At 42.5% G+C, this 25,116-nt stretch overlaps 1 protein-coding gene across 3 annotated transcripts; it reads right to left on the reverse strand.

The window, feature by feature from the left end:
* Positions 1 to 1,358: 1,358 nt before the first annotated feature.
* On the reverse strand, positions 1,359 to 21,935 carry MTCH2 (mitochondrial carrier 2). 3 transcript variants are annotated; one of them, XM_059142329.1, is made up of 13 exons: positions 21,725 to 21,933; positions 18,483 to 18,567; positions 18,217 to 18,323; positions 12,032 to 12,058; positions 11,167 to 11,229; positions 9,765 to 9,822; positions 9,457 to 9,508; positions 8,987 to 9,046; positions 7,341 to 7,434; positions 6,223 to 6,270; positions 5,414 to 5,481; positions 3,353 to 3,428; positions 1,359 to 1,568 (listed from the first exon to the last, which is right to left on the reverse strand). In XM_059142329.1, the coding sequence occupies exons 1-13, from the start codon at positions 21,809 to 21,811 to the stop codon at positions 1,482 to 1,484; spliced, it is 912 nt and encodes a 303-aa protein (XP_058998312.1). In that variant the 5' UTR covers positions 21,812 to 21,933; the 3' UTR covers positions 1,359 to 1,481. The 3 variants fall into 3 exon arrangements, with proteins under 3 accessions (XP_058998312.1, XP_058998323.1, XP_058998328.1); XM_059142340.1 differs by lacking the exon at positions 12,032 to 12,058 and having other exon boundaries at positions 21,725 to 21,935; XM_059142345.1 differs by lacking the exon at positions 21,725 to 21,933 and having other exon boundaries at positions 18,217 to 18,355; positions 18,483 to 18,562.
* Positions 21,936 to 25,116: the final 3,181 nt, after the last annotated feature.

Here is a 25,116-nt window from a genome sequence, read left to right on the forward strand (position 1 = left end):
GACTGGTTCTTCCAGTCCAAAAAGCTTCTCGACTAGTATAGGCCGGTGTGTATGAGCACAGAAGCCACAGGATAATAAACATGGCACATTTTCCTGGATCATCTTTACTGAAGATTTTTTTGGAGGGAAAAAAGTGGGTAATGCAAAACATTTTTATATTAAAACAAATGCAGATAATATTGAATAGAATATAAAATTTACATTACTTTTTGAGACAAAGTAAGAGACATCAAAGACATTTCAAGGTAGGCTGCACATGAGCTTCAGGCTGTATTCCTACACCCTGAGGGAGGAGACCCCTGCAAGCTCACTCTGATATTATGGGTGCGGCTCTTTTGACAGAGAAGTCTGAGCAGCAGCAAATTAAGTGCTTACTCATTTGGCAAAATCCCAGTGGATTATTGAAGTGAAACCATATGCTTTCTCATCTTAAGAGCATTTGAACCTGCTTTAAAAGGCCTGAGTAAATAGGAGCTTTTATGCTTGAGTTGAAATGATTTCCTTCTAAAATGTTTTTTTTTCTTCCTATGAATGCTAACATGCCTGAGGGTATGACATGCGAGGTGGTCAGTATCCTAAGCGGAGGTGGTCAGTATCCTAAGCGCCCCGTGGACCTAAATGTGCCTTATCAGGTATGAAGTTTTAAGTACACTTTCCAAGGGCGTCACTAGGAAGGAAAAGCAAACTACTTACCTTCAGCAACAACAACAAAGAAACAAAATAAAAACTGAATAAAAGATTATAAGATGATAATCTGTACGGAAAATATTATATACACATGGAAATGTATAATGATACAATTTAGGGACTGGCAAACACTTAGCTCTTAGAGAAGGGGCTACTGCTGCAGTATTCACTTTTCATATTTTATATGACAATTTCTTTTGGTGGTGGGGTGGGGGGAGAAGCCAATAGGGTTGCTTTCCAAAACCTGGTTGTTCTCTGTGGAGATTTTCCAGGGTCATTAGCAATGGATTGTCTTTTTCAAGGATGAGAGGGTTAATCAAATGTGCTTATAGAAAGCACATAATGGGAGGCAGATTCTGGTGGATGCTGAGGTTTTAGGGTCTACTAAAGAAAAGGTAATTCATAACCTCCCATATAGTTTACCTTATTACATTTCTTAAAATTTTATAGAATTACTTCTTTCTTCTTGAGAATGTATTCTACATTTTACAAAGCCTTAAAATTAAGACTCAAATCACATGACAACCTGCCTATACCTTTTGAGAAAATACCGTTTACAAAGAACGAGCCTGGAGCAAAAATGTCCCATTTCAGAATAACTAAAGGGGGAACATCAGGGGTAAATAATGTAGTGCTGATAAAAAGAACAAAAAAGGCAGACACCACACACCTCCATTTTCCCAAGATTAAATGATTATTAAAAAAGCGCGCCACACTGTATAGAAATCAACATTCTCTCCCATAATTCTGTGCATCTGGGACTATAGAAATGTCACTGTCCCTGTCCCACATCTTCAAATTAACATTCTCAGGTCACAACAATAAGTCTTCCCAAAGGGGACCTTCCGGAAAAACAAGCTATTTCCTCGGCTCATATTTCCCTGGAAAAAAAAAATAAAATAAAAACAAAGTCTAGTGTGAACATGAGGTCAGCTAGTCCAAATCAGCAGAGAGATGTATGTGGACACTTTTCTGGAGATGCAACTAAAAGGGCCAGGGTGAGACTGGGGCTTTCCGACTCCAGCCGAGCTTTCTGGAAGCTCACTACAATGTTGCCACATGTGTTAAGGCAAGGATCTCTTCCTTACACAGAACCTGCAGTTTGGATTCTGGCTCTGCCACTTGCTAGCTAGGTTATCACATGAGTCAATACACAGAGGGTGCTGACACAGTCCCACCACTCATGAAGGGCGAGCTTTTATTTACTTTTCAATGGAATGGTCAGAGCTTTAGGAAATACTTCTAAAATCTTACGAGTAATAACGTTGTAAGCTTAACTGAACAGACTCTGAACTTAGACTGCACATAGATCCCGCTCCCACAAATACAGGCTGGGTAGCCTTGGGTTATACAATTAGTGTTACTGAATGGTTCAAAGTCTCAATCTCTTCAGATGTGAAGTGGGATGATAAAGAATGGTACTTATCCTCATACGGTTATTTTGAGGATTACAGGAGCCGGTACATAGGCGGCTCTCAGCATGATGCCTGATATACAGTAAATACCCCATCAAGATTTGTCGTGTTAAGCACTTAGAGGACTTACTGCTCCCCAGGTAAGGTGTCTGATACCCTAACACATTTTCTATCTGCTTCCTTCCTACAGCAGGGCTTAGAAAGTAGGGAAAGGAGGTCCACCTTTCCTTTTAAATGGGGACCACAACAGGAGATTGCCCAGTAAAAGTGTAAGACTCAGAATGAAACCCAGGATATCAACATTAGGTCTGTATGGAAATCATCCAAGTGTTCCAGCCTGGATCACAGGGGCTTGCCTGGCATGGGTGCTGGGTAAAGGCAACTACAGGAGCATTAGGCCTTTTCTTTTGGAGGTCAGGCTGGGGAAGCCTGAACTCTTGTGAACGGAGGCCTTTCTCACAGGCATTGCCAATGCTATGATAAAATGTGATAAAAAAGATAGTCCTCGTACACTATCTTCTACAATCTTTGAAAAAGTGTGTGCCACTTCAAAACAGCTTAAAACTGATGGCCACTTAATGTGATCCTGTGTTAAATTTAGTGCACAGCCACCCATTATTTTGGTTCCTAACAAAGCTTTGCCTGGACTGAGAATTTGTGGTTGCAGATGACATACCTCACAGCAATAACAAAGAAGAAACTGGAGTCTGGACAAAATCATTCTCTAAAAAGACTAGAAGAGACCAGCTCCATCATCATCACTGTGACAAAGAACGTCATCAACAACCTCTCGTTTCTCAGTTTCCTCTCTACTATACTGGAGAAAAACATCATGAATGTATAAGGAGATCCTGAGAAGTTACAAAAAAGAGGTGACGTTAGAAAAAAAGAACCTGAAATTGGGTCCAGCGTTTTAACATCCAGGATAATCATCTACCCAGACCTTATTTATAATTTGAATATGATCACTCAAATGGCTTCTCCGTCATATCTAGGGATTCTTAATTCATGACCCCTCCTGATATTTCTATGCAGCACACTTTACTGTTGTGCTGGAGTGACATACAGAACAGTGTAAAGGGTATGTGACTGGCAACCAAAGGGCAACCTACAAAAATTAACCTGGGATTCCGGAGACATTATTTAAGAAAACAAAAACAAAATAAAATAAAGTATGAGAGAGAGGAGGGGTGAGGAGGGAGGGAAGAATGGAGACAGAGAGAGAGAGAAAGAGAATAAGACAGAAGTACCTCTTTTTGCAGCATGCACCAGCAGTCTATCCAAGAAGTATATATCGGGGAGTAAGGAGGGCATCCACCAGCAAGCCTGAAACGGGGGTGGGGGGGAATGAGCCATTCAAATTAACATTTCCAAAGCATTCTCTCAAGAGTTTGACAAATCTTTTTTTTTTTTTTTTTTTTTTTAAAGATTTTATTTATCTACCCGACAGAGAGAGCTCACAAGTAGACAGAGAGAGAGGAGGGAAGCAGGCTCCCCACTGAGCAGAGAGCCTGATGTGGGGCTTGATCCCAGAACCCTGGGATCATGACCTGAGCCGAAAGCAGAGGCTTCAACCCACTGAGCCACCCAGGTGCCCCAAGAGTTTGATAAATCTTGGTCAAAATATTCTCCGACCTAGAAAGTTCCCCAAGAGGCGATTTTAGTTTCAATGGAACAAATTATACTGGAGCAGGGAAAAGAAAAAGCATCCGAAAAGGACTTCCCTCCCTCATATTTAGGTCTTTTTTTCCCTTTTTTTAAAAAAGTAATCTCAACACCCAAAGTGGGGCTAGAACTCATAACCCTAAGATCAAGAGTTGCCTGCTCCCCGATTGAACCAGGCAGGCACCTGTCATATTTAGGTTTTGAAACAAGTAAATGCAAACTTCAACCAGTTATGAATCGTCTAAAACACCCAGGTTTTTAAGAATGAATATAATTCTAGAATATAGCAATTATGTGATTAAAGTACAGAGAAAGGAGATTTAAAAACTAAGTGGTGGGGCGCCTGGGTGGCTCAGTCTGTTGTTACATGTCTGCCTTTGGCTCAGATCATGATCCTAGGGTCCTGGGATCGAGCACTGCCATCAGGCTCCCTGACTACTGGAGAGTCTGCTACTCCCTCTCCCTCTGCTAGCTCCCCCTGCTTGTGCTCTCTTTGCGTCTATCAGATAAATAAAAAAATAAAATCTTAAAAACAAAAAACAAAAAAACAAACCTAAGTGTTCAAAAGAACCTAAAAATTGGCGACCACATGCTTTACTCACGTAGAACCCAGAATCACTTCCTCCCTAAAAATCTGTAAGGACGGGGCGCCTGGGTGGCTCAGTGGGTTAAGCCTCTGCCTTCGAATCAGGTCATGATCCTGGCGTCCTGGGATGGAGCCCTGTGTTGGGCTCTCTGCTCAGTGGGGAGCCTGCTTCCCCACCACCCACACCCCCGCCTGCCTCTCTGCCTACTTGTGATCTCTCTGTCAAATAAATAAAATATTTTAAAAAATAAAATAAAAAAAAATCTGTAAGGAATAGTAATACATTCAACTCATCTTTCGTGTATGCTCTGAGCTAAAATGTGGCCACTGCCCTACCAATCACAGGTGATTGGTAATTTGGAATTTTAGAGCATGTAGCTCTTGATCTCAGGGTCTTGAGACACAAAACAAACAGAAGGCGACAGGATACGGAATACGACAACTATGTTTAAAACTCCACATGGCTCTTTGCTTGACATCTGGTTTGAAAACCATGACAGGTCTAATGACACACTGTGTCGGGGACTATACTAGAACAGCGAACTAAAGCAAGAGGCAAAATCTCTGCCCAGTGTGGTGCAGGCACTAGGCATCTAGAAGCTGGCAATCAGTGGTGTTCACGCCATACCGCCACCCACCCTTCCCCACCAATACAGTGAAAGGTTAAGAACCTTCCCATGAAAGAAAGAAAAAAGAACATTTCTAGGAACCGAATTTCCTACTTTTCTTTCTTTAAAACTTACTTTCTCCATGCAGCCCCTAGGAAAAACAGGGAAGGATGTGGAAATCCAGTAATTTGATCACAATCCCACTTAAACCACAGGCAAGTGTACACTGTCTGTAAGTACTTGAGAAATAGTCTTTGCGCTCTTCTCTATTCTAAGAGAGGATATGAGGGGCTGCTTAGAATATAAACTGATGCCGTTGCTGGTGCATGGAGCAGAGAGAGAAAAAATTCAGGAAATCTAGTAATGGCATCAACTGTACTTTTCTTCCCCAAATCTCTCCTTGGACTGCTCTGCCTGTCAGGTGAATGGAATAAGAAATGCAAGGCACTTACCCACAGTTGTTGACAGCCATAAGATTAGAGACAAGCACAAAGGGATACGTCAACATACTGGCAAAAAACTGCAAAGTGGTAAAAAGACAGCTAAGTTATTAGGTCGTTCTGAATCTTTAGTCTCTTCTTCCTCTGCCTCCCACTATGGTCAACATTCCAACGCTGGTTTTGCTTTCTCAGCATCCCAGGAAAGATGAAATTACGCATTTTTGAGCCTGAACAGGATACCTCCTCCTAACATCCCCATTATCCAACAGTTTAACTGAAGACCAGAAGGCTTCTCTTACTGTGATTGAGTCTTCTTTCAAGTAAACTCAAGGACATGATTTAACAGAAAAAGTAAACACCACTAAATACAATGAAGCATTTCAAAACATCCCTGAGATAGTAGAAATTACGCATGTCCTTCCAAAGACGATGGAAGCTACTTTGGGAGTCAAACACCACGACTCAAGAGGGAGAAGACACCACATGACTCAAGAGGGTGAAGCTCTCTAGGGCATATCGGCAGGTGCAGGGGGAAGCAGGCCTGAGACCTGCGGGCCAGGATGTGGTGAGAAACGCCCACATGTCTCTCCCACCCCCCTGAAAGCCAAATAGACCAAACCATGTGGGCTTGTTAGTGCCGTTCCTGTGACACAGGGACTCTGGGTTAGTCTCACCTCTGACAGACATTAACAAACTTAAGACTCTCCTTTGAGACATCTCGTTGCCTTCAAGCAGTGATAACACATGACCCAGGTGAGATTAAAAAGAAAAAAAAACAAAACACAACTATCCCTAGGTCAAGAGGATTTTAAAAAACTCACTCCTGTGACAGCTTGGGAATAACTCTTCATTTCACTCATGGTGGAAACCTGAAACAGGAAGAAAAGTCTGCATTAGAACGAGTAAGAAAATTAAGATGATGTTAAGGGCGAATTGTCTCCTACCATCTCAATCTATTCTCTCTCTAAATTTTTAGTTTCTTTGACAGCCAGAAAATTAACTTCAAGATGAAAACATAAAATACTGATTATGAGCCTAAAAAGGCAGTGGACAAAATGATCAACCTGATTCAACATGAAGAGACAAATTCGCAGGAGACTATGTGATGGCGGAGGAACAAATATAATAGGCCCAGGATGAAAAAAAAAAAGAAAAAGGAAAAAAAAAGGCAATGAGACTGGTAACCTTTCCCCACGTCCTAAAAATCCAATCCCTGGAAACGACATTTATGGTGTATCCGAGGGACAAGTGACTACCTCTATGCGCGCCCAGCTGTGTCCCAGACGCTGCAGAGACCAGCCTCTGGGTACCGCAGACACGCGCTGCGTGGGTTTAGACCTCCCTGTGTGTGTTCTACTTTCCACCATGCTACGGGGCTGTCTCTGTGCAGAGAGGCCCACAGCTTCCAGGAAAGGCGAATTCTTAAAACCTCCCAGGCTGAGGTTTCTAAGAAGCCCCGTCCAGGAATCCCTTTAACATTTCAGATTGGACGAAATAGCCCTTGGTACACTATGAAACTGTCCTGCTTCGTAGTATCTGCAAAAATCATCTATCAATACTGAGGCCATCTCCTGGCAGCACAGAGACAGGGACAGATTTCTTAGGCTTCCTTGGCTATACCCCAGGGACTTTCTCAGGTGCATCTTTCTATGGTAAATAGTATAGGGTAATCCATTAGCCTTTAAAAACTCAACTGACAGTGTTTAGCCATGTAACAATGAGTCTGGCAAAAATATAATGAAGTGCCACTTTATCATTTTTTAAAATAGATTCTATCCTAAACTTGGGGTCTGAACTCATGACCCTGAGATTATTAAGAGTCACATGCTCCACTGTCTGTGCCAGCCAGGTGCCCCACCACGTTACTGTGAAGCTAACCAAGCCGCCCAGAGAATACAATAAAGTCAGCCCCAACACATCTTATCAAGGTCACACCTACCCCACTGTCCAGTGCATAGGTATTGACGAGGTAGGCCAGTGAGTTACAGAGCCACAAAGAAATGATGTCACCTAGGAGGCGGGGAATAAGACCCCTACATGAAGAAATAAAAAAAATAAGAGCCAAGAACTGCGATCAGTAAAAAGATAATCCACCCAATACAAACACTTCTCAAAGAAAGAGTTCAAAGTCTTCGAGAGAACTGAAAATACATGGGGCACCTGGGTGGTTCAGTGGGTTAAGCCTCTGCCTTCAGCTCAGGTCATGATCTCGGGGTCCTGGGATCGAGCCCCACATCAGGCTCTCTGCTCAGCAGGGATTCTGCTTCTCCTTCTCTCTCTGCCTGCCTCTGCCTACTTCTGCCTACTTGTGATTTCTATCTCTGTCAAATAAAAAAAAAAATTTAAAAAAAAAAAAAAAAAAAGAGACAACGAATGCCGGAATCTAGTATGGACTAGTTCATTCTAGTTAATGTAACTGTAGGTTACTCTCCGGTCATTGAGGTTAATCTCCACAACGACTTTCTTTCCCATTTGACAAATGCAGGCCAGCTATATGCACTCAAAGCTTCACCTAATGGGCTCACCTAACTATTAAGAACTATGAGCAGGGTGGACAAAAATCCGTCTGTTTTGAAGAGACTTAAATATGACTTTGGCTAAGCTACTTGACATTCAAAGCTGACAGGGCCGAAAATGACAACAAAATTATAAAACGAGAAACAGAGATGGGTGAGGGACGTCAAAAAACAGATTCCCAGGGCCTAAGTGGCCGAGGTGATGCAGCGCAGCACAGCAGGATGAACATCACCCGACAGACTGAAGACCGGGGTGCAAATACCATTTCCATCACTTATAAGCTGTGTGACCAGAGCAAATCAACTTCCCAGAGCACCCACTTTTTCTAATCTCTAAAGTAAGAATGTAATAGCTATCCTATCTCCTAGACCATTTACTTATTCACTTATTCTTTCTTTCTTTTTTTTTTTTAAAGCAGTCTTCATGCCCAACATGGGACTTGAACTCAAGACCCTGAGATCAAGAGCTACATGCTCTACCAGCTGAGTGAGCCAGGGGGGCCCCCTCCCAGGCTATCATAATCCAAAAAAAACCTAAAAAACAAACAAACAATCCCAGTTACATGGCAATACTCTGCAAATGAAAGAGGACCATTTCTAGTTTTCGTTCTTAAAAGAAGAACGAGAGTGGAAGCCCGAGTTCTTCCAGAGGAAACCCAAGGGAATGACTACGGCCTTGCAACAATGTATTACTCTCAGGGTAAGGGAGATCATTTTCCTATTTTTCAAAAATTAAGTTTCTCTAGTTTATCGACTGCACAATAGGAACTTACTATAAAGGTAGAAACTTGGAACGAATTTAACAAAATTTTAATGGAATTGAAAACAAAATGAAAAACCCCCACACAAAAACCAAAACCCTAATATCCAATGTTTTAGATGTCCAGGAGCAAAAGTCTGCGATCTTTACAACAGAATTTAAGTCTGAGGGGCTTTAACAGAGTGTCACATGAAGGAAACCCGGAGAGTACATTTTCTCCAAGGATTAAACAATGAGTCGTGTCCTGATTTTCATTAAAGCTTTCCACCCCCACAGATAACTGCACATGTAAATCAACAATTTACTTACGCAAAAAATCCTAGGATGCCCTCTTCACGATAGATGGTTACTATGGAATCATAAAGTCCACTAGGTACAGAAGATGGAAAGGCAAAAATACATGAAGATTATTTTGGAGTTATTAAAAAAAATTCGATGATCACTTTTGACAAGGAAATTTATACCCCACCCTCCCTTTCTGCCACTCTCACTCTGCAAAAACAGCTGAATTTGGAGACAGGAGTGGAGATATGACTACCTAAGGGTGCAGTCACATGGAGTCAGGGTGAATTTTGGCTTCAGTGGCTCTGCAACTTACTCTGAGATCCTTGGAAGGTTCCTAAACCTGCCTGGGCCATTGTCTTCCATCTTACCATTTTTTGGTTCATTTTTGTGCAGAACAAATGATCTCTCAATTCGCTCTGTAAACTCTAAGGCACCATTAAAATATAAAACACTTGGAAAGATCTCTCTGAATACGGGAAAACGAAAACACTTACCAGTACTTGGATTCTCTGCCAATGAACTGTACCATAGATCTTAGAGTGATCACTGCAGAACAGAGAAAAGATTTTTAAAACTATGTCGAGATAAACTTTGATAGCCCTGAGAAAGAAAAAAGTTTTTCCATCTAAAAACATTTTGCTCTCTGGATTAATTGGACAAATGCCAAAAGGAGCAGGCAAACAAAACACACATGCAAGGCACTTCAGTGAACTCCCCCATCAACCCGTCTAGGCGGTCAGGAGATCCCATGCTATGAAAGGTGGGTCATAAATCAGATGTCATTCACCAACTGTAAACCTACCGTGGAAGGGATGTGTGATGAGGGTAGCAGCAGAACGGGCCATCATCTCTCGAGTCGTCTAGAAACAATCAACACATATATCTGAAACCTAAACAGATGACACTCGGATTCCTGCGAGAAGTAATGTGGGCGGCACAGCACCCTCGTCCTAATGTGGTACGGTGTAATACACTGCTATCCTCTCTTACCTTTCCTCCTGGGTTCAGTGTTCCGTTATGGTTACTTCTCAAAATTGATGTGCAAAGCAGATTTCTGTTATCTTCTCAATTTTACAGATTGGAACAACCAATCCAAAGATTAAGAGGCTCGCTAGCAAACACTAACCCCGCTGGAATAAAACCACAGGGCCTGGTATTTCGATTTTTAAGTTGCTTTCTCCCTGAGAGTGATTTCAGAGAGTCTGTGATCTATGTTATTCAAATGTCAGGCTCTGTTTAATCTGTGCCAACAGAGCAACTCTGACTAGTTTTTCCACCCCAAGCCTGTAACTGTGCAGTATCTTAGAACTGCTATTTATCCTAGTTTATCTTTCTTGGCCAGGACTCTGTAAAGAAGTGGCAGAGAAAATTAGATTACAACACTGGGGAGGCAGGTAGTGAAGACAGCAGGTCCGTTACTCATCTGTGCATTGAAACATCACCTTCGGTCATCTAGTTAAGATATCCCTCGCCCCTGCGCCAATGACAGTCCTGAGAAGAGCCCGTGTCACAGGATGGGTGAACTCAAGTTAAAAAAACCCACAAAAACATATTAATACAAGTACCTCTACTTTAAAAAAAAAAAAGTAGAAAATTTACCAAAAACAAAGCTGATTCATCTGACATCTAGACCTGCTTCTTTTGGAATATGTGTTTTAGAAGGCAGCATTCACTAGAAGACTGTGATCTCACTAAAGACAATAAAACAATGTAAAGACTAAGAAATAAAAGAGTGGTTTTGAAAGCCATAAATATTAAGTCAGGCATGAAACAAACTTCAGTGACAGAGAAAGGGAACGGGAAATGGGTACGAGGAACAATCCCAAGTCAGAATAACATTGTAAAAGCGTCTCCTGATAGATGATATCTGACACACGAAGGGGCAGGCCACTACTTAAACACAACTGTGCCAGAGGTTTACACCTCTATTAGAAGACTTCCAGTAGAAACCTCTTCAATTTCACACATGAAATGAGTGGACAAAATTAGTTTCCTTGAAATGCATCTAATCCAAATAGAAAGCAATGCTTTTTTTTTTTCTTCCTTATTATGGTATCATGTAGAAAAGCCCAAAATGAACTGAAGGTCTACTTTATTTGGAATAAACGCTGAACACACGGGCCTGATGATCCTGATTCCACAAACTGCCACACTGCATACGTTGCGAGTGAGGGAAATAGCACAGGACATCATCAGTCTCTTACCTCCTTGATAACTTGGTCGAAGGAAGGTGTGACTTCTTTCTGTGCATTTCCAGAGCCTAAATCCTGGAAATCAAAATGAAAGAAGACAGGTATCTTGGTGGTTTTCTTTTTAATTTGAATGACTGTTATTTTTTTAAAAGGTTTTGTTCTTTATTTTTTAAAGATTTTATTTATCCATTTGTCAGAGAGAGAGAGAGAGAGAAGACAGAGCACAAGGGAGAGCACACGGAGGGGCAGGGGCAAAGGGAGAAGCAGACTCCCCGCCAAGCAAGGAGCCCGATGTGGGACTCAATCCCAGGACCGTGGAATCATGACCCAAGCCGAAGGCAGCCGCTTAACCGACTGAGCCACCCAGGTGCCTCTAAAGGTTTTATTTTTTTAAAGTAATCTCTACATGTAACGTGGCGCTTGAACCTGTAACCCTAAGATCAAGAGTTGTACCCTCCACCAACTGAGCCAGGCAGGCACCCATATTTTGATGGTTTTATTTTTTTTTTATTTTTTATTTTTTTTTTTAAAGATTTTATTTATTTATTTGACAGAGATCACAAGCAGGCAGAGAGGCAGGCAGAGAGAGAGGAGGAAGCAGGCCCCCCGCTGAGCAGAGAGCCCGATGCGGGGCTTGATCCCAGGACCCTGAGATCATGACCCCAGCCGAAGGCAGCGGCCTAACCCACTGAGCCACCCAGGCGCCCCTCTTGATGGTTTTAAATAGAACTATTCAAACTGGTGGCCATCCTGTATGCCAACACTCACTGAGATGAAAGGGGAGCTGACTGCTTGTCCTTTCTCTGAAAAAAGACCAAAGAGCAATAGCAACTTGCAAGGGAAACGGGCCCATGCATACAAATCAGCTCCAACATACCTCAACCTTGTCACATTCCTGGTAATGCTACAAAGAAGAGAAAAGAAAGGATGATTAGGGCTGTCATAGTGTCACTGAGAGAGGACATAAAATGAGAATAAAACAGTTGGCTTTTTTCTTTTTTGGGCTGCATTATTTCCAATATTTTGTATTTCCAATTAATTGGAAAGAAGTGTCTCTAAAATGATGTCATTGCTAAGTTTAATATGTTGGCCAGCTGGAGGAACAAGTGAATGCTCATGAAAACTCTTATCTAAAATAAGAAATAGGAAAACAAACCAAAAACTAAAAATCCAAGGGCATTATTTACTACACATACACATTTAGCAGAAATAAGCTGGTAAAAACATAACCTAACATTAAAGCTATGGAAAAAGCAGGACCAATGGCCAAACAACCTGATTTAAAAAATGGGCAGAGAATGTGAACACACACTTTTCCACAGAAGATATACAGACGGCCAAAAGGCAAATGAAAAGATGTTCCACATCACTCATTATCAGGGAAATGCAAACCAAAAGCATAATGAGATATCATCTCACACCAGTTAGATTGGCTATCATCAAAAAGACAAGAAATAACAAGTGTTAGGGAGGATGTGGAGGAAAATGAACCCTGATACTGTTGCTGGAAATGTACTCTAGTGCAGCCACTGTGGAACTGTATGGAGGTTCTGCAAAAAGTTAAGAATAGAACTATTATAGGGGTGCTTGGCTGGCTCAGTTGGTAAAGCATGTGACTCTTGATCTTGGGGCTGTGAGTTTAAAAGAGCAATAGCAATTTGTGCACAGAGATTATTTTTTTATTGTTTTTTAAAGATTTTATTTATTTGACAGAGACACAACGAGAGAAGGAACACAAGCAGAGTAAGTGGGAGAGGGAGAAGCAGGCTTCCCGTCGAGCAGGGAGCCTAATATGGGGCTCTATGCCAGTACCCCTGGATCAGCTCTCTGCCTACTTGTGATCTCTCTCTGTCAAATAAATAAATAAAATCTTTTTTTAAAAAATATTTTATTTATTTATTTGACAGAGAGAGAGATCACAAGTAGGCAGAGAGGCAGGCAGAGAGAGAGGAGGAAGCAGGCTCCCTGCTGAGCAGAGAGCCCGATGCGGGGCTCGATCCCAAGACCCTGAGACCATGACCCGAGCCGAAGGCAGTGGCTTAACCCACTGAGCCACCCAGGCGCCCAATAAATAAAATCTTTAAAAAAATATTTTATTTGACAGAGAGTGAGAGACAGAGCACAAGCAAGGGCAGCAGTAGGCAGAGGGAGAGGGAGAAGCAGGCTCCCCACTGAGCAAGGCGCCTGATGTGGGGCTCAATCCCAGAAACCTGGGATTAACTGACTGAGCCACCCAGGCATGCCGTGCATAGAGATTACTTACTGAAAAAAAAAAAAGAAAAAAAAAAAAGATTTAAAAGAACAACCATAAAATCCAGCTATTCCACCTCTCGAGAATATGAACACTAAATTTGATAAAATATATGCACCCTGATGTTTATAGCAGCATTATTCATAATAGCCAATATACAGAAACAACCTAAATGACCACTGATGGGTGAATGGATAAGGAAATTATGGTATCTAAGCACAATGGAATATCACTCAGCCATTAAAAAAAATATATATTGCCATTAAAAAGAAAAAGATTTATTTATTTGAGAGAGAGAGACAGCAAGTGAGTGAGCATGAGAGGGGAAAAGGTCAGAAGTAGATGCAGACTCCCCGAAGAGCCAGGAGCCGGAAGCGGGACTCGATGCCAGGACTCTAGGATCATGAGCTGAGCAAAAGGCAGCCACCCAACCAAGCCACCCAGGCACCTGAAATCTTGCTATTTGTGACAACATGGGTGGACCTTGAAGGTATCAAGTTAAGTGAAATAAGTCAGAAAGAGAGAGACAAAAGCTGTGATTTCACTCACATGTGGACTGTAAACCAACCAGCCAACCAACCAAACTCAGGCAGAACAGGTTACCCAAAGGGAAGGGGATGGAAGACGGGTGAGGTGGGGGGAAAGGGGGTCAAATGTATGGTGATGGATGTTAACCACAAGATCCTTTTGTAACGAATACAGATGTCAAATCACAATGCTGTACACCTGAAACTTAAAAATGTTATGTACTAATTTTACCTCACTTAAAAAAAAAAAGTAGTACCAATACCATATTACTGCAAGGCTCTTTTCTTCACTGTACAAAAGAACAGAGAATTGGTGCCAAGTCAGAATAGCTAAAATTGCCTCACTTTTCTGTTTGTATCTGACTATTTCTAAAACAAGCAAGAGAGAAGATTCTGTTCTCTTCCAAAATACTGAATACTGCCAGAGTTCAGACTATATTGGAAGAGGAAATACTATTTGTGGGATATTTTAGAAACAGAAGATGGGATAGGTAAAACGAAAGAATCAAAGATAATAGAGCCACTAATCCAACCAGATTAAAAAAACAGACAACACTTTCTTCTGTAAAAATTTTTTTTTAAAAATTCAGAACAAAGAGAACAAATTTCAACACCAAGCAAAATGCTGTTTTGGGGTCAAATTCCAGGTCTTTAGTTAGAGTAATTCTAATAGTTTCAGTTTCACGCGTACTTAAAAATTCTTGCTCATTTCTAGGCTTAGCTTTTTTACGCTGTTAGTAAAATTTCCTACCTGTCCTTTCTACATTATTCTGAACAGAATTCAATTTCATTCTTGTTCAGATATACAGAACTCTTTCTTACAATGGCTAACAATTTCAACAACCCTGAACTGTCTTTTTTCCTGATGCAAAAAGCTGCTTTTGATAGTAAGTATAGAATCAATTCCCTGTCATGCCACAAGTAAACACATATTCAGAGCACCTGCTTAATTCCACTCAAGCTTACTTTTCCTGTAGGTAAAGGAACTTGTTCTCAAGCAGTATTCTCACTTTTGGTCTAAGTCTATACACAAAACCAGTTGACTCTGTGACAGATGCCTTCGCATTAAGCTCACTTAAGCAATGGCAACAATTTCACTGAGCCCAGGGGAGGGTGTGGCTGGGGACAAAAGGCCAGTCATCAATCCACCAAAAGCTTGGGCCCATTAAGACTCCATTACTCAGATCCAGGGGTCACCTGCAAGTCTTCACATATGGCCCACAGGCATGACAAGAAGAGTAAGTGGGTACAGCATGCAACTTCTGATCTCAGTGTCACAGGGCTTGTGAGTTCAAGCCCAACAATGGGCACAGAGCTTACTTAAAAAAAAAAAAGAAAGAAAGAAAAGAAAGCGTGTAAAGAATAATGAAATGACTGAGGGGTGAAACAGCTTCCATGTGAGGCAACTACTAGAGAACCTCTCCCACTCAGAAATCAAGGAGGGCTAAAGAGAATTTAAAATCTAAGCCAATTAGCACTCATATGTGGAATTTAAGAAACAAAACAAACGATCATGGGGAAAGAAAAAAGAGGGAGACAAACCAAGAAACAGACCCTTAACTAGAGAGAACAAACTGATGGTTACCAGAGGGAGGGGGAGGATGGGTGAAATGGGTGATGGGGATTAAGGAGCGCAGCTGTCCTGATGAGCACCAGGTGTTTTATGGACGTGTTGAATCACTATATTGTACACCTGAAACTAATATTACACTGTATGTTAACTAATTGGAATTCAAATAAAAACTTAAAAAAAAATCTAAGCCAATTAGATCATGAAATTTTAACAAAATCAAGATACGCTCATCAGAAGATAAAACATTAGAACTCGGTTAATGTTAAAGCCTACAAAAGTAAATGAAGGACTATGCCAAGTATTGTTTAAATAAGCAGTTAGTAACCAATTGGAATTTAACACATTTGATGTATTACCTAGGTTGATAGTAATACATAGATCTGGTTAGCATATGTTGTGACTTTTTTTTTTTTTTAAAGATTTTTATTTATTTGACAGAGAGAGATCACAAGTAGGCAGAGGCAGGCAGAGAGAGAGGAAGGGAAGCAGGCTCCCTGCCATGCAGAGAGCCCGATGCGGGTCTGGACCCCCGGACCCTGGGATCATGACCTGAGCCAAAAGCAGAGGCTTTAACCCACTGAGCCACTCAGGAGCCCCTGTTGTGACATTTTTTGAGAGTTAAGAGCAGAGAGGCTAACATACCTTGGTGCCAGTAGGAGACAGAATAATGAACTAAAAATCCCTTAGTTTTATATTCTCCACCACACTCACGCTAAATACCTTCCCAAGGACTGTTCTAAGTGGTGCAGAATTTGTATTCATAACACCTTTATAAATACAATAAAGGGCCATTCTGTTTGACCTACATGGTAACTGGTAAAACTGAGAAACCAGCACCATCAGAATCGTTAGCTTTGGCATTTGAGGTGAAAAGAAGCTGGCAAACAAGAGGATCTGTGAAAAAGAAAGAAATGTAACCTTGGTTTTGTTTTTTGTTTTTTTAAGATTTTATTTACTTTTTTTGACAGAGAGCACAAGCTGGGGGAGAAGCAGGCTCCCCGCTGAGCAGGGAGCCTGATGTGAGGCTCCATCCCAGGACCCTAGGATCATGTCTTGAGCTAAAGGCAGAGATGCCTAATCAACTGAGCCACCCAGGCACCTCATAACCTTGATATTTTAACAAACATTTTAGGAAACACTGCCAACATAAGAAAAATTAATAATTCACCTACATATATCCATTACCAAGGTTAAACATGTTTAACAGTTGCCCCTTTTGTTTCAGAGCTCTGGCCTTCTTAAAATAAAATGCCACAGAAACAGACCGCCGAAGTTCCACCTCTCATCTCTTCCCCCACTTCCCAAAAGTAACCGCAAGCCTGATGTGTACTTTGGTGAGGTTAAAAAAAAAGGTGTCCCTCCCAAATTTGTGTGACGTAACACATTAGCAGAAACAGTGCAGAAAATACAAATGTAAAACAGAATAAATAATTAAAAGGCAAATATCCATGTAGTCATGATCCAGGTCAAGGAAAATAATTTCCATTACCCCTGAGCCCCATGCATGATCCCTTTCTCCCCTCTCCCCACAGATAACCACTATCCTGACTTTTACGTTCCTTTTGTTAAGTGTTATTTTGTTTTTAAGATTTTATTTATTTATTTACTTGACAGACAGAGATCACAAGTAGGCAGAGAGGCAGGCAGAGAGAGAGGAGGAAGCAGGCTCCCCGCTGAGCAGAGAACCCGATGTGGGGCTCCATCCCAGGACCCTGGGATCATGACCCAAGCAAGGCAGAGGCTTTAACCCACCATACCACCCAAGCGCCTCTTGTTAAGTTTTTTTAAAAAACAAGTTTCTGGGGTGCCTGTCTGGCTCAGTCCACAGAACATGCGACTCATGATCTCAGGATTGTGAGTTCATGCCCTATGCTGGGAGTGGAGCTTACTTATTTTTAAAAATAAATACATAAGGGGTGCCTGGGTGGCTCAGTGGGTTGAGCGTCTGCCTTCAGCTCAGGTCATGATCTCAGGGTCCTGGGATCAAGCCCCGTGTCTGGCTCTCTGCTCAGAGAGGAGCCTGGTTCCGCCCCCCTCCCCCGCCCCACCGTCTGCCTGCCTCTCTGCTTACTAGTGATCCCTGTCTGTCAAATAAAATAAAAATCTTTTAAAAATACATAAATACATAAATACATAAAAAATAAGCTTGTAACAGAGAACATTTTACTAGCAGTAATGTTAGAAATAGGAGGAAAGTAACTCCAGAAAGAAGTATGTGTTTCAATCAGCTTCCTTCCTTCTTTGAAGAAATAAAATGAGCTACACGGGAGATCAAGTAAGTGACTGGTTCAGAGGAAGAAGGACTGCAGATCAAAAACTATCACTTCAAACTCCCTTTGCATCCCAGGGAAGACTTAAGAATGGGTATTTTTTTTTTTTTTTAAAAGATTTGATTTATTTATTTGACAGACAGAAATCACAAGCAGGCAGAGAGGCAGGCAGAGAGAGAGAGGAGGAAACAGGCTTCCTGCCAAGCAGTGAGCCCGATGCGGGACTCGATCCCAGGACCCTGAGATCATGACCTGAGCCAAAGGCAGCGGCTTAACCCACTGAGCCACCTAGGCGCCCCAAGAATGGGTATTTGAAGTAAATGTTTTCAAGAGAATAAAGGACATGGTCTTAAATATAATCTTTGAAATTGCTCTTGGTCAGTAAAACAAACTGCATAAAAAGAAATCGAAATCTTTGGGAAGATTACTTGATTTTCTTACCTGTAAAACTTTACCATGGACCACAGTTCCAAGGACACCTGAACACAGTCTTGGAGTTAAGCCTGTGAACAACCCACGCTTCCCATCGATGCTCGCAATGTGCTGAGCTGAGAACACAAGTCAGAGATTTAAATTCCAGCTGGAAGAAAGGGTTACATAGAAATGTCATGTAAACAGGCTTTCTATGTCTTTTCTTTCTATAACTCCTGCCTACCTAGCACCGTTCTCAATGTCCTCCAAATTCCAAATAAATCAAAAACACTTACCATAACAAAAGAGACCAGGAAGCTGACATACTTGCCGCCCAAAAATATTTCGTCCTATTGTTGGAGGAAGAGGCTCATATCCCACCTTCAAAAACAAGAGAATATATCAATACCAAGCAATATTCCCCAAAATGTATTGGCTGCAAGGTTAAAATTTTTAACCACAGTGAAAATGCAGTGTATGTTTTCCAAGGCAATCACGAAGTATCATCCTTGTCAGTTTCTTATTCTGTCAACTGATAAGACTTGTTTCAATAAACTCCAAGCTTTCTTTTGGTTCAAATTCTACAAAGTAAACCATGTAGCTGAGATAGACTAATAAAAAACTGAATATAAAATAAGGGAACTTTTGTGTTAGGAAAGCTACAGTTTACTGAGGAGTATCAAAAATACTTTCTAGGGGCGCCTAGGTGGCTCAGTTGGTTAAGCGACTGCTTTCTGCTCCGGTCATGATCCTGGAGTCCCTGGATCAAGTCCCGCATCGGGCTCCCTGCTCGGCGGGGAGTCTGCTTCTCCCACTGACCTCTCTCCTCTCATGCTATCTCTCTTTCTCTCAAATAAATAAAATCTTAAAAACAAAACAAAACAAAAAAAAACTTTCAAAAGCAAACCTAACACTTAAAAAAAATTTTTTTTTAAGATTTTTATTTATTTACTTATTTGACAGACAGAGGTCACAAGTAAGCAGAGAGGCAGACAGAGAGAGAGGAGGAAGCAGGTGCCCTGCTGAGCAGAGAGCCCAATGTAGGGCTCGATCCCAGAACCCTGAGGCCATGGCCTGAGCTGAAGGCAGAGGCTTTAACCCACTGAGCCACCCAAGTGTCCCTCCAAAAAAAGATTTTTAAAAAAGGTTTTATTTATTTATTTGATAGAGAGAGGGAGTATGTGAGCACAAGCAGAGAGAACAGCAGGCAGAGAGAAAAGCAGGCTCCCTGCTGAGCAAGGAACCAAATGTGGGACTCGAATGTGAGACTGGATCCCAGAAACCCGGGATCACGACCCGAGCCAAAGGCAGACGCTCAACCAACTAAGCCACCCAAGAGTCCCTACATAAAAGACTTACTTGTTCGGGACGCCTGGGTGGCTCAGTTGGTTGGACAACTGCCTTCGGCTCAGGTCATGATCCCGGAGTCCCGGGATAGAGTCCCGCATCGGGCTCCCAGCTCCATGGGGAGTCTGTTTTGCTCTCTGACCTTCTCCTCACTCATGCTCTCTCTCACTGTCTCTCTCTCAAATAAATAAATAAAATCTTAAAAAAAAAAAGACTTACTTGTTCATCTTAGAGAGAGACTGTATGCGCTAGGGAAGGGGGTGGCAGGCAGGGGCAAAGGGGGAATCTAAAGCAGATTTGGCACTGAGAATGGAGCCTGACGCGGGGCTTAATCTCACGACCCTTGAGATCATGACCTGAATCAAAACCAAGAGTTGGGACACCCCACTGACCCACCCAAGTGGGGCTGAACTCACGGCTAGGAGATTAAAAGACACTTATACCCACGGAGCCAGCTAGGCACCCTGAATGCATTTTTTATATTTGAATAAAACAGAAGACTAAGCCACCATCAACTTTGTTTTTGGCTAGCAAGATGAAACACTCAAAAGGCAAATGCAGAGAGCACTGGATAATTCATGTGGTAAATATTTATAAGCTAAATCCATACTAAATAAGCAGACTGTCATTTCATTAACAATCTAATGAAGGCCACTTTAGAGTTAATGATTATCATTTTATTTTTACAATATATTCAGCATTTTTAGTAGTAATGGGAAACTTGAGAGAATGAATGACATAGGACTTGGCTTTGATCCGCTACTGCTGTAATTCTTAACCTGTTCAATTAAATAACTTCTGAGCTCCCTCAAAGTGTTACCATACCACTATTTTTAAAACTGAGTATTTAAAAATTACACCAAAACCCTTAAGACACTTGGTGACATAGAAGTTGTGTAAACAGGGTTAAGGATATTCAAATTTTTGAAGCAAGTGCTCTCAACGTCACTACGAAACCCTGCCTCCTGAAGAAGTTGAGTAATGGGCTCATATCAGATTTATTGTGAAACGTCACCTCAAGACACCATCTAGCTACAAATGTGCCAATTCCGTTTTAGACGTCACAGCAGATTTCAATCAAAGTCTTTGTTCTTAGTTAAAATAATTTAATTCATAGTGGGCTTTTACATACGGAATCTGAATCCAACGGGTCCACCTGGCAACACATACTTCAGAGAAGTATCAACTCAAGATTAAGAAATGTGGCTCTCCCTAGTGTCGTGCATACTTCTGACAGAAAGGTAGGACAAATGAGGACAGGGGTTCTAACAACTGCTCCTTCCTTGGTACTATGCATGACATAATCATGCCAACTTTCAACAAAGGTTTAAAAAAAATGAATGGCATGCTCATCACAGAGAATTCTGGAAAGGCAACTGAAAATACTATGGAATAGGGTATCACTAGTTAAAACCTGGCTTACTTGTCTTTGAATATAAAACACCATCTAAGGATTGTTTCACAGTAGATCAAAAACTAACATAAATGCTTGAACTCTCTCATCTGAACGATTTCCAGCTCAGACAGAGGTGATTTTTGCTGTCGGGAGCCACATGGGCTGCTACTGGAGAGCGCTCAGTGAGCTCAGTGAATCCTTCCGAAATTTCAATCAGCAACCACTTCATGATCACTTCTGAATGAGCTCCTTGTGTTTACCTGGGTATCTGGTGCTAAAATCTCGGAACAGAATAGCAGCAGTAACAGTAGCAAATAAAAATGAAAGGAAAAAAAAAAAGCTAATAAAGTATTGGCTCCCCTGGAATTTCAAATTTGTCTTTAACAGATTTCCTGTCTTGCGTTTGGGGCGGAGGAGGTGAATGCTGATTTCAGAGGGGGCTGGAGGGGAGGGCTGGGAAGCTCGTGGTGGCAACTGGCCAGGATCAACCTCAGGGAAGAAAAAACAAAGTTCAGAGAGCCACCAGGACAGGCAGAGCAGGACGGCAGTTGGCTGCGGGGAAAGGATCGGGTCTCCCCGCCTGGCAGGGGGCGAGACCTGGGAAAGGCCCACGGACAGTGGAAGAAGAGCCGTGGGCCGTGGAAGCTGTCCCTAAGGGGAAGGAAGAGGCAGCAGGGAAGGAGCAGCATCTCAGGGGACTAGAGGCCCGGAAGGCTGGAGCCGATCGCCAAGCGCCGAGGGCAGAGGCGACTGAACAAGGCGCCGGGCGGGGAAGGGGATGGCGACGACTCATACCTGGATGAGCACCTTCACGTACATGAGCGGCTGGGACAGGATGGTGAGGCCGGAGCCCAGGAGCACCTGACTGGCCGCGTCCGCCATGATGGCACCCGCGGACGGACAGACAGACCGAGCCACCAAGCGACCGAGCCGCTCCCGGATCACGTGCCAAGGCCGCCGGCTTCACTGGCCCGCCCGCGGCGCGCGCGCACGCACGCACCGGCGCGCGCCTCCCCACCCAGTCCCCGCCCACCGCCCCGCCCCGAGAAACGGCAGGCGCTCGCGAGCCGGCGCTGGGGTCGGGGCGGGGCTTACCGGCCAGGGGCGCATGCGTTCTATAGTGGGATCAGCGCCCTCCACTAGGAATGGCAGTTTCTCTTGCGCTTGCGCAGGCCTGGAACGTCCGCTGGAGAAGAATGGGCGTGGCAATGGGGGGGGTGTGACCCTGACAGCAAAAGCAAGGTCAGAGGAGTAAAAGAATTGAAGAGGGTTTTCCGTTATGCTTTGTCCTCTACCACTTGCCCTTTGAGCATCTGCAACATAAGGTCCAAGGGTATTCGGAACCATGAACAACCTAATGGCCAGCAAAAACTAGTTACGTCTTATACTGAACAATTAATTAATCTGGAAGTTGCTATTCATTCATTCAGTTAATGTCACCTTCTCAGAAATGGCTTCTCTGACCTCTATTTAAATTTTCCTGCCCCTTATTTTGTACCACGTCGCTCGGTAGTACTTACTGTCTGAAATTATTCGTTTGTGCCTTCCACCAGAATGCAAGCTCTGTGAGTTCAGGAACTGGGACAGCCTTTGTTCACTGTTGTCTATTCAGCGCCTGGCACATACTAGGTGCTCAGTAAATATTGCATGAATGAACGAATACTTCAGTGCCCTGGAGGCTACAGGCTATAAAAGGAAAAAGGAAAAAAGCAAGTCCTTAACCCTTCAGCCTCCAGTTCACATGTTCTGTAGCTTAGGGAGGTGCAGCATGGCTCAGAGAATGAGGTACCTGGAGAAGACATGCTTTTGGTTCCTGGTTCTCCTTTGTATTTCAGTGATTCAGAAAACGTTTTATCTTCTGTTATTCAGTTTTTCTACCTAAGGATAACACTACTACCTACTTCTCAGGGTTATTTGTATGTATGCATTTGAGCAGGGAGGGGCAGAGAGCAAGGGAGAGAATCTCAAGCCAACTCCGGTGTGACTGGGGAGCCAGGCCAGGGCTCAGTCTCACCACTAGAGATCATGAGGTGAGCCAAAATCAAAAGTCAGACACTTAACTGAGTCACCCAGACACCCTTCAGGGTTATTACTGGCTGGCAAGTGGAATTATGCATAGGATATACATATATATACATATATATATATATATATATATATGTATATATATATATATATATATATATATATATATATATAATGGTAGCTTTTAGAATTATAAGAAACTTACAAGTTGCTTCTAACTAAATCCAGAAATTATTTAGACATCAATACAATTGATAACTAACAATAGTGTCTGACCAGACAATAATTACCAATAGAGGCCATCTACCAAGGGCACTCTTTATGCTTGCTTTTGTGCATTGGTGGTGCCAAGAAAATATCCACTGTCTGTCCCACTGATGCCTGTGGGCACTGAGAGGTAAAGAGCTTCTTGCCAGGATGCGTGGGGGTGGGGAATGCAGGCTGCTCTACCATATTCTCCAGTGGTGCAAAGCAGAAGCTACCCATAAAATTTTGGGAGAATGTACAAAAAAGGATCTGAAGTCAGTAGCATAGATAAGAGAAGTACAAAAGGTATAGGGTTGTTATATACAGCTGCCTGAGCTGTGTACTGTGCAACTCACAAAGACTAAGATCTGAGTAAGTGGCATTCCCTGATAGAGTTCACTATGGGGAGGTGTAGTTGATGATCCATATTCAAGTGGTGAGAGGAATAAGTCAAGGGGAGCCTGGCAGGCTTGATCTCGGAGTTGTGAGTTCAAGCCCCACATTGGGAGTAGAGATTACTTAAAAATAAAATCTTTAGGGGTGCCTGGGTGGCTCAGTTGGTTAAGCATATGCCTTCAGCTCAGGTCCTGATCCCAGAGTCCTGGGATCGAGTCCTGCATCAGGCTCCCTGGAGGGAATCAGCTTATCCCTCTCCCTCTACTGCTTTTCCTACTTGTGCTTTCTCTCTGTGTGTCAAATAAATTTTTAAAATCTTTAAAAAATAATAAAATATGTTTAAAAAAGAAAGAAAGAAAAAGGAGAGTTGAAAGGGGCAGAACTAATTGGGAAGGGGAACAGAAGTAGAACAACAGTGTCACTGAAGTCAAGAGACAAGGAAGGATGTGCAGGAGTGTCAAAAGCTGCCAAGAGGTCAATAATAATAATGAAGCCCAGTGAAAAATAAGTGGATTTGCCAGTGAACAGACTGCTGGGCTGGGACGCAGCCTAACTTGCAAGAGAGATCAAGTGTTCTGTAACATTTCCCCCCCCCATTTTTTGATTCTGATTCTGCCACTTGCTAGTTGACAACCTTGGGCAAATCACGGAAGCGCTTTGTGCTGAACTTGGGATGAATAAGTCCTACTTCACTGGCTCGTTGTGAAAATTTCAAAAGCAACCTGGCATTCCCTACTCCCCCTTATTTTTCTCCGTAACCTTTATCACCATTCAAAGTATAATTTTTAAATGTGTTCCCCTGCCCCCAGCATTCTAGACTTGCATCCAAAAGGGCAGGGATTTTGTCCTTTTGTTCACCTCAGTATTCTCAGTGCCTAGAATAATACCAAGCACGTACAAGGCACTCAATACGTGTTTGTTGGAATAAATATCCCAGTGGAAACTTCTGGAATTTCTAGAGAGTGGGTGTCAGTTTCCTTTCCAGGCCCAGCCTGCTTGTCATTCCTCTGAGTTCCTTCATGTTCCTCAGTTAATTATAGATGAGATTCTATATCTCACAGTCCTTCCTCATATATGTTTTTAAATTGCCTTAGTTCTAACTAAAATACTTGTCTGTTGTCTCTTTTTTGAGAGAGAGCATGCATGAGGCAGGGAGGGGCAGCAGGAGAGGGAGAGAGCGAATCTCAAGCAGACTTCATGATGTGTATGGAGCCCATCATGGGGCTCAATCTCACAACCCTGAGATCTTAGCCAAAATCAAGAGTGGGACATTTACCAGTCTGAGCCACCCAGGCACCTGTCATCTGTTGTCTTTTTTTTTTAATTTAAAGATTTTATTTATTTGACAGAGAGAGATCACAAGTAGGCAGAGAGGCAAGCAGAGAGAGAGAGAGAGGAGGAAGCAGGCTCCCTGCCCAGCAGAGAGCCCAATGCAGAACTCAATCCCAGGACCCTGAGACCATGACCTGAGCTGAAGGCAGAGGCTTTAACCCACTGATCATCCAGGCAGCCCATCATCT

Source organism: Mustela lutreola, chromosome 1 (genome assembly GCF_030435805.1).
Source record: "Mustela lutreola isolate mMusLut2 chromosome 1, mMusLut2.pri, whole genome shotgun sequence".
Lineage (NCBI taxonomy): Eukaryota > Metazoa > Chordata > Mammalia > Carnivora > Mustelidae > Mustela > Mustela lutreola.